This window comes from Ostrinia nubilalis, chromosome 4 (genome assembly GCF_963855985.1).
Source record: "Ostrinia nubilalis chromosome 4, ilOstNubi1.1, whole genome shotgun sequence".
Classification (NCBI taxonomy): Eukaryota; Metazoa; Arthropoda; class Insecta; order Lepidoptera; family Crambidae; genus Ostrinia; species Ostrinia nubilalis.
The window spans coordinates 9,496,867-9,512,652 of NC_087091.1; the positions used below are offsets into that span (position 1 = coordinate 9,496,867).

At 37.5% G+C, this 15,786-nt stretch overlaps 1 protein-coding gene across 1 annotated transcript in view; it reads right to left on the minus strand.

Moving 5' to 3' along the window:
• Nucleotides 1-1,553: 1,553 nt before the first annotated feature.
• LOC135088660 (uncharacterized) overlaps nucleotides 1,554-15,786 on the minus strand; it is a 42,228-nt gene continuing 27,995 nt past the window's right edge. Inside the window, 13 exon segments of the mRNA XM_063983591.1 lie at nucleotides 1,554-2,078; nucleotides 2,159-2,347; nucleotides 2,499-2,761; nucleotides 4,118-4,306; nucleotides 6,380-6,925; nucleotides 7,406-7,536; nucleotides 10,616-10,759; nucleotides 12,880-13,035; nucleotides 13,333-13,458; nucleotides 14,374-14,550; nucleotides 14,645-14,968; nucleotides 15,090-15,224; nucleotides 15,311-15,487. Of these exon segments, the coding sequence (XP_063839661.1) occupies nucleotides 1,628-2,078; nucleotides 2,159-2,347; nucleotides 2,499-2,761; nucleotides 4,118-4,306; nucleotides 6,380-6,925; nucleotides 7,406-7,536; nucleotides 10,616-10,759; nucleotides 12,880-13,035; nucleotides 13,333-13,458; nucleotides 14,374-14,550; nucleotides 14,645-14,968; nucleotides 15,090-15,224; nucleotides 15,311-15,487 (3,008 nt within the window). The 3' untranslated portion in view covers nucleotides 1,554-1,627.

Sequence of the window (15,786 nt, forward strand, 5' to 3'; positions counted from 1 at the left end):
GTTACCCTTATTATAATGTGATTGATAGTCTGGTGACTCCAGTACAGTCAACAAAGTCACTATCAATCATTGAAGGATTTCGGAAGCAATCATTTATCAACTAGCAAAAACGTGCGTGGGCCACTCTCTGTCTCTCGAGTAAGTTTGGACGCGTTCTGATCGTATCACCTATCTGCGGGTTGAATATCAAAATTCTATAGCATTTAAAAATGTCTGCCCGACTAACTGTAAATACGAGTTTCGAGGCAATATTGTTGTCATGTGTGACAGCTAGCGGTATCGTACGCCAAAATGTATTTCGAATTCGCGATGTTGTGTATAAAAGGGAAACTCTTATCGGCATAATGGTCTGATACGATTTATGTAATTGCCGGAGGACACAATGCGCTTAGTCCCAAACTGATCCTTTCCCAAAGCAAAATATTGAATAAACTCTTTCAAGTTCAAATTGTTTCGTTTCTTCGCAAATTCCAGGAAATCCGTAAATAAATCAACCGCAGTGGTATTTTTGCCGTCGGATGTTTTTGAGTTGAGTTAGTTAGCCTGAGTTTCAGTTCCTGAGGTTCAACCTACACCAGTTATTCATTTTACGGATAAAAAATTAATATACGGTCGACAGCGCAACATAATTATCTATTTTTTAATTTTGTTGTGAAGGTGCTCTACCTTAGTATTTAGCTTGATGTGAAGTCGTTTGTAACATAATTAAGTACGTACGAAAATAAAACTCGCAGTGAGTGTGTACGCTAAACATACTTAACGTAATTTAATTTGGGCACTGATAATATCTTAGGGTCCCTCGTAAAGAGGTCGTTGCCGCCGCATCAGTGGGTTTTTCAGATTTCTGAGATCCCGTTTTTTGTTGTCTATTTACAACCTTCACTGACATACTAATGAAATTCGTATGCTTACTTTGTTTTCCCACGGTGTATTATAGGTACAATCTCACGAGTTACATGTTTTAATTGTCGAGTACATTTTATTTGTTCACGAATAGTTTTGATGACCTGAAACAACACATGTACGGAAATAGAGTTAGGATAAAGAGTATATTTTATTTTTAAATAATTTTTATAAAATATAGGTACTCGAAGTCAAAGTCCAAGTCAAGTCTTCCTTGGATCGAAGTCAAACCGACATACTTATGTGCTCCAGTATTAAGGAATCCGGTGGTTCAGTGGTGAGACGGGCGAGGGATCGCCTGGATCTCCGAGAAATTGGATTTAATTCCCAAGTGACAAACATTCGTAAGCCACATTGTGTAATTTAATAGATAACGGTTTGATCAGGAAAATATAAAAATATCTCGACTTGACTCTACTAGGTATTCCGCAAGGCTATTATAGAGCCTAGGTAGACAAAAACACATTACGAAGATAGTTTTCCCCAAAATGTATTACCTACTTTAAAGCAGATTTAGTGTTAGTATAAGCACTAAATTCTTATCGTACTTTGTTCGCGGTCACAAAATACCGTTTGTGGTATAAATTCTGCTAACCTATAAGTCACTATAGGTGGGTTTAAAAATGCGGATATGGACGGAAACAAAACTATTTTGGAATATCAGAATTTACTATTAGAAGTTATTATTTTATTTACATTACAATCTTTTAATAAATAAACATATTTACAATTTATACACTTCATAGTTAGGGTTTGCTATTATATCGGGTTCATCGGAATCATCCACGTGTATGATCTTCTCTACATTTTCATTGAAAGTAACAACTGACTTTCTTCTGGGTCTCTTTATTTCACCGAATTCATCTTCATCGGACTCCTCCGCAGCATCTTTAAGTTTATCTTGTATGACGACTATTGGCGCTAAAGGTTCTTGTAATGGTTTAGCTGTAGGATTAGTTGTATCCATTTTTGAAGAAGTCGGTATCGGCTCAACAGTGACTTCTTCAATGGGAGCGTTTAACATGTCTTGGAGTCTCCTTTCACTTCTTTTGAGTTCTTCGATATTCAACCGCGGCTTAGCAACGACGTCGGGCTTGGAAGGCTGGCCGGGTGACTCACCTTGCGACACGATACTACTAGCGTCGCTAAATTGGTCGTAGTTTTGTTTCTTTCTCCTGTAGTTAACAATGAAAACCGTGAATTATTTATGGACAAGAGATAATAAAAAAGTAATTTAGGTAACGGAGAGGCTTACCATACGAGGAAGTAAAATACCACAGCCGCCACAATTAGCAAGAATAGTAGAACACTGAGGACTATTGTTGCTGCTAACAAGCCTGTATCACGTCCCGTGATGACGCATATCTCGTTGCCTTCTAGATGATCTTCTAGCGATAGTATACTTGCTATGTCTACCGTTACTATTGTAGCGCTATTTATGTCACTGGAATGAAAAAAAAAATGCTAGATCGTCATTGCTAGAAAAGTTGAAGAAGGATAAAATTATGGATTTAAAGGATACAATTATGCATCTTTAGAGATGCAATGGGGACTATTTCATTATTTAATGAGAACATAATATAATCAATACTAACTTTGAAAGTGTCTCCACAGAAACAGGTTCACTCTGTAGAAGTCCATACACGTATATCACTAAAGCGACCCCTGAAGTTGCGGCGGTATCCCTCTTCTTTCTCGTCGCCTCTTGTTCCTCGGATATTGACGTCACCACCGATCGGAGAGCCCTCACTTCGTACCCTATAGCGTTGCTTAGATTGCCCAATATGATTCTCTCGTCTTCCAAGAAAGCATCTCGCGCAGTGATTACGGCGATGTGTTTAGTTTCTAGTAACTTCACCTGAAAAGGAAATTTCTTGAGGGTAACTCAAAGTAACAAAAGAAATTGCAATCAATGACGTCATTTGATCGAGACATACATTGTTATTGAGGGTCAAATTCATTAACTAAAGAGGGTAAAGTTGTGTTGTTGGTAGATCTTTGTCAATAAATAAATAAATAAATTAACGGAAAGAATGCAATAAATTAGCGGCGACGGATATATTATCATCATTTTTAAATGGATATGTAAAACAATCCCGGAAAATACAGAGGCCCGAACTACTGCATAAAGTTTAGCAACTTAAATTGTAAAGATAAACATCTGGTATGAGTTCATAGCACAAATGTGAACATTTTTGTCATAGATGTGCTAAACTGTATTTTATTGAGCGTTGATAAAATTTATAGTCGATACCATTGTAATAATTTGTAAAAAAGTGATTTCTAACTAACAATGGCCACTTACATCATGACTTTCTTTATTATTTGTTATAGTAACATTTTCGTCTAGACAAAGGTAATCAATAGGATTGTCTGGAAAAGCAGACGTTACATAAATTGTGTCATTCTAACTTTTTGTTTTATGAGGTACTATAAAGTCTAACATTAGAATTGTTTCATGTGAAAAGTTTATACTTCTGCCACTAAACCGGGCTGAACCAAATGACCTTAGGAGACGAAAATATATGTTACGGTCAAAGTGATAAATGTGAAAATTATGAATAATCGCCGGTTATTATGAATAATTACCGCATGATTTGGTAAATGTGATTAATATGAGGTCATTTATGTGTGTATAAAACTAAATAGGCGGCTTAGGGGTGGCCCAAGGGCCACCCCCGCCGCACCTTAACCTATTTTTCACTTTAAATCAAAACATTATGTTATAGGCATCATGGAAAAGTAATATTATGCAAGAAACATTCCAAACTCATTATGCCAAATTATATTAATATATGATATCAAAACGTTCAAAAGTTTGGCTGTACACGAGCACGTACACAAGATGTTGTTCTCTTTTATGAAATTTGTTAGTACTAAGGTTGAATTATTAAATAATCACTGTTAAATGTGATTAATTTATCACTTTTACCGCGACTGTCGGTAATTATTCATAATAACCGGTTATTATTAATAATTTTCAATTTATCACATCAACCGTAACATTATACACCATGGGACTATTTTCACCCTTCGTTCCCACCGCTGCAACTCCTGTGTAGACAAGCCAGGATCTACAGCTTGACCGCCAATAACCCAACCAGTGAAGGTCAAGTTTGTCCCGGGGGAAAGTTAAACTGTCATCGCACCCGCAACGAAATTAATCAGAAGAACATAGGAGGAGTTCGAAGAACTCACTACCACACTTCACTACCTTGAGAGATATAGATCCTGTAAGTCCCTCTCCATTGCGGTCTGTGGCGTTCACCATCAGCATCATGTTTTCTTCCAACTGCGCGCCACTCCTAACATGCACGAATCCAGTTGTAGGTGACACTACTATTTCAGGGTCCTCACTCCAGTATCGTAACCGGGCATTTTCTCCCACGTCTGCGTCTGTTGCCTATAATAACCATAATTATAAGATTAATAATTAGGTATGGTTCTTGCAACTCACGAAGGCGAGTGAGCTTTACTTGTGTGTGTACGTGTACCATGCACATAACGATAGTGTAATGTCCGTCAAAACTTTTGAAAAACACAGTAGCGAGCTACCACACAATATGTAAAGCTCACTCGCCTTCGTGAATTGCAACAACTATAAGTACCTATATTCAGATATCCACCCATGCTGTTGCAATGTAACATGAATTGGACTGAAGCTACAATTTTTGTGTTATCATGACAAAGCAACATATTTAAGTAGAAGTAAAGAACAAGGCCCATTATGGTGTGGTGACCATAATGAATCATACACGTGCTGTACAATATACATGTGCCGAAGAATGAAGGAAGCAACTACTACCAAAATATTTAGCAGTTTTTGAAGTTTATAACAACTTGAATGATGATGATGATGATGATTTCTCAGTTTAGTGTCATGAAAGGATAATCAAACTTTATTCTACGGTTAAGAATATATTGAAGTCAGTGATTGGTCTTAATATTGAAGTTCAACCAATCACAGGCTTAAAGAGTTCCTACTAAGATATCCTTCAGTTTCCGGTAGCCTTTCAGTTTTTAGGTAAAGTATTCTATTTTTTAATTAAGGTTGCCTTGAAATAGATATGTAAAATTTTAAATTTTCTTAATTATACCGAAAGTATGCCATTACAACTTCAGACTTACTCGTACAAGAGATTTTATTACGGTATGCAAGAAGCTTGCAAGTTGAAATCTATGACAATTTCCAACTAGGACTATAAAACGCAGGTGGTGCATACAACATGGAGATAGGAACATCTGTTTTACTGGATTCCGCGCATTTCAAAGGTCGATATATTAGAACCGACCGACAAAAAAGCATATGTGAAAAGGGATAAATTTGGTAAGTTCGGCACAAAGGATTGCGCAATTCGCGGCTTTGTCGATAAAATATTACAGCCAGTGCAAGTTTTACGTTAGTTCTTTATTATGGCTATAGGAACTATGATCCTGCCATCTACTCTTTATATCATGAAGAAAAATATTTTATCTCTTATGACTAATTTGTCAAGGTAGGTTGTAGGTTTTTGTATTTTTTTTTATTACAAGATAGTAATTTGTAAAGATATTAGCTACAAGATGCTGAACTCTAATACTCTAAAATTAAATACACTAAAGGGTTTGTTTTGGAGTTAAGCGGTGGGTTTTCCGAGGTTAGAATAGTTCGAGTTAGTAACTTTCGAGTTAGAAATAGTCTGTCTACATACTTTTCGGATACCAAATCTGATTTGAGATAACAAAAAATAGGAGTCTGCCTTGTGTAATTCTCATTCTAGTAATAAAATTTGTACCTATTGTAAAAAACAGAAATTAATTTACATAAGTTACAGTTAATTTTTCATTTGTCAAGTAAGCATGAGACAAAAGAAAAGAAGAAAAAATCCGCTTGGGAAAACCCTAAAATAACGTCTTAACTATGTATCATGCTATTGCATGTAGGTAAGTATTTATCGATGTTAAAATAAGTATTACGTTTTGATTTTACTAACGCAACGATATCATAACAATCGAGGATCCTATAAAAATGCTATAAACGTGAAATATCGTTTTACATTCGGCGAATTATGTGGCGATCATGGTAACTGTAAAAAATGAGGAAAATATCTTATAGGCACTTAATAACTTTCTTTGACTTATTTGCTTGAACCAGGGTGGAGTACATTCACCTCGTAAATAAGTACACAGAAAGGTAAAAAGTTGTTGTTTTTGGGGCATTTAAATAAAGCGAAGTATTTTAGAGGTCAGTGAAAATTCCCCACTCTGGACACAAAAGAAGTTTTTCTGAGACCTCTTTATCTTTTAGTTATAAAAGAAGTATTTTAGCGATGTAATTCTACTTCATGTTTTTTATCATACTTTATGAATGGGCGTGTCAGTAGACTGGCAATATGACAAACAAATAAAGCCGACTAACATCGAAACCGAACTGTCTTTATCTTATTTTTTTAATAACCGATTACATTTTTGATGATAACAAATGAATATTGTTTACCTGTAGTTCTGCTAGGGATCGGGGTAATATTGTTTCTTCCAGGTCCAAAACAGGATACCCCACAATAATAGGTTCATTCTCCTTCCCATCAAATATCGGAGTGTTGTCATTTATATCATTCACAATAAGGTTCACTATGCTCCTTCGGGAATTGTATAGGATCGTGTCAGTCAAAACCCATGTGTTGGTTCCGTAGTCGTACGGTCCGAGCCAATCTAGGCGTCCGTCTAAAGACCTTTTGGTTCTTGTAACATCACCGCCACAAATTAGGTTTAGTTCGACTTGGATTTGGGAAAGAGCCATGAAAGCAATTGATGGGTGTTCTCTGTCAATGGCATGGGTATGAAGACCGCTTTCATCAACATATAGCCAATCCTGGTCCACAGGCCATCTGTTGGTAAGTGTGTAGTGGCAGCCCTCGTGTTCGGTGGAATTCATGACGACCAGGTTTCTATGTTCTACCTCTTCATCTCGATCGATGACTATTAGAGGCGCTACCACGATATCATCCCCGCACACTGTTACCGATTCCACTGATAAATGAACCTGTATAACCAAAATATAAATTAAATACAAATACTTTATGATAACTAAGGTAAAGTTTTCCTATTTTGTTATAGACCATTAAAAAACAAAATTTTATCTATTAAAGAGTTACATAGAACTGATAAAACGCTTGGTTTTTAACTGTAAAGTACCTACAGAATCATTTGTCAAAAGAAAAACGATTTTCTCGTCACTAGCGAAAGTCAAGGCCATTTTGAAAAGATCGTTTATAAATTGACTGACCGAGAATAGACCAGATTATAGGCAATAGGATTCGATTAGTTTAATGTTACGCTATTTGGCGTGCGCCGTCGGAATTTTAAATACATTATTAGAACAGGCGTTAAAGATTGGCTTACTAAGGTATTTTCCGATTGGATTTGTATAAAAAGTAATATCAACGAACTAACTATTCTACGCTAAACCTAAGTGATTTGCAATAAAAAGTTTTTATAAGCATCGTTTTAAAGGCGCACTCACCGTAGCGTGTCCAACCGCCTGCGTGAATTCTGTGGTCGCAATCACTTGGAAGCTGTAGACTCCACTAGCCGCAGGGGCTGAAAGCCACAGCTCGCCGTCGCTGCTCACTGAGACACGACTCCGGAGATGCTCTGAGAAAGACATTCATAAATCATATTTTTTATGCATAACAAGGCAGGTATTTGACCACAATCGCACCTGGTGTTAAGTGGGATGCAGTCTAGGATGGTACATATCTCATAAAATTATCAGAAAGTTATTATAAGTTACTATAACCTAGACCTAGCCTCAACTAGACAACGCTGCTAAAACGACTGTTTTTGTAAGACATCACAAAAATGTACAATAGCCTGATGCTCTACATTTTTGCTGCATTTTTACTTAGCACCTACTACAACTTTAAAAGATGTCACAGTGCTTGACTTGATGTTCAGTGTAGTTTGTACATTATTTAAACGAGGTTATTATATAACTTTTTAGCGCCATCGGTTTCAGTATTAATTAAACTAGAACTTTTCTTCGAAAGTTCTTAAAATTACATGCTCATAGTTTCAGGGTTCAGGGCCCTCTGCTTATGAGATACCCAACAAAATACTCAATTATCCAAATTACTTTCAATAACAAATAAAGTCTGAACTAATTACTTTCTTACGGTTCAAGAAATACAGAATACATTCTAATTATTACTGTAAATGCTTATTAATTAATTAGTTTTCACTTTTGATTGCTCATACATTTCGCTAACAATGTACAAGCAAATTACTAAATCAAAATGATTACCATTTCATTAGCAAATTAGGGTGCGCGTAAGTTACGAACCAGACGAAGACAGCGCTGGGCAAAGCACCTAATCAAGCAAATAGAATACAAATTATGTGAGCATTTAAGGTGCATAATTCATTAACACGCGTTAAAAGGATTATACAAGTAGCAAAAGAAAATAATGGGTCATCATCTCGGGCCGATAAAATATGGATTTTATAGCCCACTGCATAGAAATCACATTAGCTTGTTCCATTGAAGTTTTTCACCAGGGCTTTGGCTACATCTCAGTTTACTGGCGCCCTTATTTTTGGAGTAACATTTAATGCTATAAATTATTGAAAGTAATTTGTCGGCCGTTTGGTGTAGTGGTTCAGAACGGACTACTATGCCGAGAGGTCCCGGGTTCGATTCCCGGCCGGGCAGAAATTGAAATGATGAATTTTAATTTCTGTGACGGGTCTGGGTGTTACTATGTATAATATGTATGTATTTAAAAAAAAAAAAAGTATATAAGTAGTATATCCGTTAAGCTAGCACCCATAACACAAGCATTAAGTTGCTTACTTTGGGGCTAGCTGGCGCTGTGTGAAATTGTCCAAAAGATTTATTATTATTTATTTATTTATTTATTTAATGCGTCATTGTCACACGTGTGCGTGCGGTCGGAAGTGTCCTGGGCCCATTAATTAATGTGCGCCTCGTTAAATTTATTTGTGCGAATCGCGTGTACTTGCCCTCGTGGATAGCTTTATGAAGAGGGTTAACCCATCTAGAGTTACCCTTCTCGATCTGGTAAGACCATAATGTTTTGGTTCGGAGTTGTATGTTTTTAACCGTCTTCAAAAAAGGAGATGTTGAATTCGTCGTTAATCTTTTTTTGTATTCCTAAAATACCGTTTTGTCAAAAAAAGCTAAAAAAATTCCGAAATAAGAAGAATTTGATTTATGGATTCTCCATTGTCAACTTTAACGGTACTTGTCTACTTCAGAGAAGTGACTTACTTAGGTAGGTACATTCCTTTTCTTAGGCTCATCAAGTTAATTACGATCTCGTGTTCAAGATTAATTGCACCTAATGATTCTTGAGATTCTTTTAAGGAAAGTTATTTTCGTATTTACTAAGCAGGAGTACATACGTATCCCTGCAAAATTTTATTTTCTTGATGTCTAATAGGGATGTTTCCTAGGTAAAAAAGCAAGAGTTTTAATTAGTCCGTCAATTAGCTAATCACAAACTACTCGACACATATTTTTTACTTTTTAAAACGAATGAAAATGTAAAGAGATAAAGCGTGCCAAAGTTCTAAAGAATAGGCCCGTGACGTCAGTGAGTGCGTAAAAGTGCAGCACTCTGTGACGTCGCGCGGAACTTCAACGCACAATAATTTTGTGATTATTTGTTAGAGTGACAATTAAAAATATACGTGTCCAATAGGTATTATTTTATATTAAAATTGACGGACTAAAATTTTTTTTTTAAGAAACTAGCCTACAGCTTAATAATATTTTGAGTTACTTTCTAAATAATGGTCTCCTCTACCAATATATGTATGCAAATAAAAATCGTTTTGCGCCAGAAAATAAAACAATATTAGGTATGTTTAAAAGGCGTGTTATTTGAAAAAAGTCTTGTAATTTACAAATTGCATTTCTTTTTCTATGGTATTAACCAACTTGGCCGACTTGAATGGTAATAATTTATATTGTAGGTAATGTAGGTATTGTATCTTTTCAATAATGTACCTACTTGAACATAGAAAATATTTATCTAGACATCAATAGCTGCTCTACTTAATTGTAAGAGGCACTTGAGACAGTTCAGTATTTTCTTTCCACTTGTTTACTTCGCAATCTGTTGTTTTGCGCATTCGCAATCCTGTTCCACTTGATACGATAGTTTTAAAGGATTTGTTGCAAATATTGTTATGATACCTCGGGACTTTTGAGCCCCGTGTAAAAAGGCGTCACTTTGTCAAAAATTACTTTTAAATGCAGTCTTATTTAGTTTTTAACGATCTATCGATCAATTTATTTAAAGTTATTTTTCTCGAATATGTTACATAACATATAAGAGACAAATAACTTTAATTATGTATGTATTTTATATGTCTCTGCTCTTAGATGAGCAGGATGACAAGCTGGGGTCGTGAGCCCATGCGCCCGGTGTGGACGCGGCTATTAATGTTGCTGCAACTTACCATTGTCCACTTGCAGCCATTGGTGTATCTAGGGTTCTTTTTCAAGGGGGACCTGGCCCCTGATATGCGATTAGTATCATAGCTCATGAGTTAGTACTACCACCAGACTTTTCTGGAGATTCGGAGCCGGTCTCCGCTGTCGGAGGTCGCTTGGACCCTTCTTTAGAATCCACCAGGCCTGCTCGAAATTTCTCGGGAGAAACCGCAGGCATTAGCTACTAGCTTATTAATTAAATGTTGCGCTTACCATTGTCCACTTGCAGCGAGTAGGAGACCGGCTCTCCGTTGTCGGAGGTCGCGAGGACCCTGCCCACCAGGCCTGCCTGCCCGATCTCCACCCGAAGCACGTATGACGCCGACTCGAAAGTCACGGTCGGCAGCGGTTGCTCTTCTGAGGAGGAATTAAAAAGTCAAGTCGATAATTTCTTTTGATCCTAGTATAGTCAGTGTCAAATAGTTCATGACACCCAAAGTAGCTAAAAAGTTCTCAACACTTCTTCGTTCCGATTGGAATAAAGAAGTGTTGTGTTGTCAAGTTCTTGGCCATTTTGGGTGTCATGAACTATTTGATGCTGACTGTATCTACGTACCTACGATTTTTTTTATTTCGAAAGGTGTATCATAAAGATAGGTATGTACGAGCATACAACATTTGCTTAGTCACATGGCAGATACATAATACAGCTACGATTAAAAAATGGAGGTAGCTCGTTAAAAAAGCTTATTTAGGGACAAGTTAATTCTGTGTAATTTTTATTGTGACATTTGAAATAGGAACTTTGGGTACTTAACTTATGCCGTATGTAAAAATAATGTTTAACATTCATGCTACCCAACCCAACCCAAAATAACATCTGTAAATGTTGTATAATGTGTGTTTTAAAAAGTACCTAACCTAATTGAGCCATGTTTTGGCCGACGAAACGTAACGACTATCAGTTAGGTAGTACCACAGAATAAATGTACGTAACCTAATGTTATTGATTAGATCCCCAAGCAGGCCCTGGATTGGAACCCCCAAGGAAAACGCAAACGTGGTCGCCCCAAGCAAACTTGGCGGCGCACTGTGGCAGACGAGGCGAAGAAGATAGGCAAGACTTGGAGCGAGATCAAACACATAGCTCAAGACCGAACGCGATGGAGGACTGTTGTGGACGCCCTCTGCCCCATCTAGGGGACATAGGACCATAAGTCAAGTCAAGTCTAATGTTATTGAAAATGTATCTACAACCAAACGTTTTCGTACTTTTATTTTTCAATTAATGTTACCATGGTGTTGTAGAAGCGAGCAGAGCTGTAACTAGGTAGCTCAAGGCTCAAACTGGGGCCCTAATTTAACTGTATAGGGTTGATCAAGTTAAAATAGAAATACATAAATGGGAGTGAAACAGAAGCCAAAACTTGTTGGAAATTTTCCTTTTACTTTTAACGTCGTGTTCGCTAGCTGTTTTATGACACAAGTAGGTATAGTACAAAAACTAAATACTCTTATGACTCGATTCTTAAGATGGGAAAATTTTCAGTTAGATCAAACAATGCGAGGTTTACTGGCCAGGTAAAACCGTTTTTTTTAGAATAAAAGAAAAATAGCAAATAACTTCTATGTTTCTCGGGTCCGGGGGCCTTCTGAGCTTTGGGGTCCCTTCGGTTGTCGCCACTGGAAGGGAGTAAGTAGTTTTAATATCAAGATGTCTAGGTTCCATTTGTGTTGCACACGCGAAGCACGTAGCTGCCGCTAGGGTGTTGCGGGCATATGAACTTGCTTTTCAGAGAGAAATATACTTAATTAACTACATAGAAATACCTACCTACTAGATGATATTTTTGACATGAAAAGTGTGAGATTTAAATGTATGATCACCTGAGACATTGCTGTAGATTGCCAGAAAAATAACGAAAAAATATTTTTTTAGTAACAGATTTATGATATAGAGAATTTTATTGAAATGTTAAGAGTCTTTTTTAGTATATTTTTCATCGTACAATTATTTATAAGTCTGCCAAATTCTGTAAGAGCACTAATACCTTACCCTCAATTGAACACTAAAATCAATCGTCGATACATGTTACGGTCACTTTAGGATAGCCATAGTGGCTATAGCCTGAAGGATTGAAAATTGATGAACCTTTTACTAAAATTACTCGCTCTTGAGTTTTTCTGGCAGGCCTTATGCGGACCACGTACGGTGCCGACACGGATATAAGCGACATACTTGGCAGCAGAACCTTTGTGGAATAGCTTTAGATTTGCTCATCATTTTAATGAAATCAGACGTACTCGTATTATAGAAACTTAAATAATCTTGTTCTAACGCCTGTATTCACAAACATTACTAAGAGGTCTCACAGTGCGCGTGGACGCACAGAGTGACACACAAACCAATTACAGAGCTCTATTCAACGCTGTTCACTTATGCAAGTATCGTTTGTGAATACGGGCGTAAGAATCACAACAGATATTATGACCTATTTGTTGAGAGACGCATAAAAATCAAAATTATGACAACTTACCTGTTGCAGTGACTTCAAGGATTAGAACAGCTCCTATATCTCCCGCTCGAAGCTCCAAGACAATAATTTGGATATCAGAAGGAAGCGTTAGAGATCCAGACGCCGTCACCACTACCGAGCCACCAGAAAGAGTCGCTTCGAATAACGGAGCGTATGCTGGAAATACCAGAATATTATTAGTTTTTGACAGATAAAATTGAAAATTGCTACAAGAAGTTTTCGTCTAAATACAAAAATACAGTTCATCATCATTTCAGCCACAAGATGTCCAATGCTGAACATAGGATTAGGGCACCCCCAATGATTTCCATAATGGCCAGTTGGCGGCGGCCTGCATCCAACGCCGTGCTGCTATTTCATTTCACAACAATTCAGTTCACTTTCTGTTAATTTTGAAGTTTTTCGGCTTATACACCTACATTAAAAAAGAAAACAAAATGTAATAATATTTACCTCCAATAATAGTAACACTAGTTCCGCTGTACCCTTGAACTGTGATTTCTTCATGTTGTACCACACTTCCTTGTACGATTCCCTCATATAAAACTTTGTCGAAAGTCACCGAAGAGTCTGGGTTGCCTAAAAACAAAGAAAGCAGTTAGCGAAGGAATTGGATTATTATGGAATTACTTAGAACTAGGATCTTATTGCTAAACGTAGAGAACGAAAACCACAAAAGGAGCTACGGTATACAAAGATTGCGAGTAATAAATGACGAACTAAACAATTAAACGAGTCATCAGAGGAAAACACTATCAGAATTGATAACATTATCAACTTAAGTTCCATTCGAATGATTAGTTGTGCTAAAGATATGCAAATCGAATGTCAAATCCATAATTAATCTAAAAAAACTAATCGCAGTTGATAAAGATGAAAAAGATAAATATTGGTACTTAAATACCAGAAAAATTATCTGTAACTTAGATTCCGTTTAGTAGTAATTATAATAATATATAAAAGATGCCTTAAGGTAAACCTGTAAATTCATATTTCAATGTGTGGGGCTTACTCTAAAACTTAACTCACATAACATAATGCCAGCATGAGCTATAGGCCGGTGTTATGAACTTGTGAAAGAACAGTTGTCACAGTAAACTTGCCTAATACATTGGACCGCAAAGTAAAAAAGTCGGTTACTTGTTTCATAGAAAACAACACAAACATACATTTAGGTATTCTAAATAAAAAGCTTGAATTAACTTAATATTAATTTCATAAAGCTAAGTCAGGAACTTTTGAAGATATTGAAGACTTTCTAAAATAACTATTTTCTTTACGGTTCTTTTGCGGTAGGTAGTGAAATTATCGACACATTTTTTCGAAAGCCTAAATTTTGATCACCTCAGGGATCTACACTATTTAAATGTGTACTAAAGTGTTTAGTACAGAAAAGAGTATTTTTCAAGCGAAACGAATCAAACGTGTGAAATTAGAATTTAAAAGATGTGAGCAAGCTAACAAGTGTTAGTACCTATCTAGCTTCGTCCTTACCGTCAGTCAATGCTATAACAATAGTGGCTCGGGCGGCGACTCCACCAGACTTCTGAGCCGTGACGACGAAGATGAGTTTCTGATTGTTGGCGACGACAGCTGCCGGAATGGGACTGGAGAGTGCTAGGCTGTAGGTGTTATCAGAGCCCGGCACTAATGTGAACCATTGCGCACTATCTGAAATTCAATTGATAAGGACGATGATCGTTACCACCTACTTCGAATTTGAATTGACACCGAGCAAAGAATAAAAGGCATGAGCGATTATTACCTCCTTCGAGACCGAACTCGACATCCACTTCAAAACCTTCGGCGAGAGCTATCGGAGTGCTGAAAACGAGACCATCGCTCTCCGTGTAGCTACCCACATAGTAGGTTGCGTCAAAGACGAGGGCGGTGGGCGGCGGCGCCGTGTCGTCGGCCAGGATGACTTCAAGCACTATAGTGGTGAACGCCGACATAGCTTGTTGGGCAGACGCTTGTATCTCAAGTAAAATGATTCGGTTTGAGGGTATGGATTCTTCCGGAAGAGAGTCCTGCAATGCGAGGGTCACGGTCGCGCCTTGGTTCGATAGCGTGAAGTACTCGGCCAGTTCTGAAAACGAGACGGTTAGTAACGTGGAACGAAATTGATTGCACACACATATTATACACAATATTTACACACACAACAAGACACTTGAATATGCTACACGAGGGCATATGCCAGCACTCACCTCCGTGCAGCGTGAATGCTACTTCGTTCGTGAATCCTTCGCTCAGTACTATGGGGCTCAAGCTGATTGAGTTGTTTGCGATGGAGCCAACGTAGCTTATCCGGTCGAAACCAAGAACCTGATCGGTGGTGATTTCTGGAAGAAACAGTTGGTTTGAACCGAAATGTGTAGTAATGTTGTGGGATGCAGACAATTGTAACTCTCGTGAGATTCGTGCTTACCGTCAGTCAATGCTATAACAATAGTGGCTCGGGCGGCGACTCCACCAGACCTCTGAGCCGTGACGACGAAGATGAGTTTCTGATTGTTGGCGACGACAGCTGCCGGAATGGGACTGGAGAGTGCTAGGCTGTAGGTGTTATCAGCGCCCGGCACTAATGTGAACCATTGCGCACTATCTGAAATTCAATTGATAAGGATGATGATCGTTACCACCTACAGTAGAATCCCAATATCCGGATCAATTAAAACCAGGGGTGTTCCGGATAATCGAAAATCCGTATAATCGATTTCAAAGTAAAATCAATCAATAATTAACTTTTTACAATAGACAGGGTTTTCAATACATCATTTTAGACTCTAAAAATCTAAATTTTAGACGATTGGACATCCATTTTTTTTAACAATGAACTAAGAAGACGTCCGTACCATGTTACAGTGGCGGCGCCTTCGGTTTTTATGGTTCCAGACCCTGAAT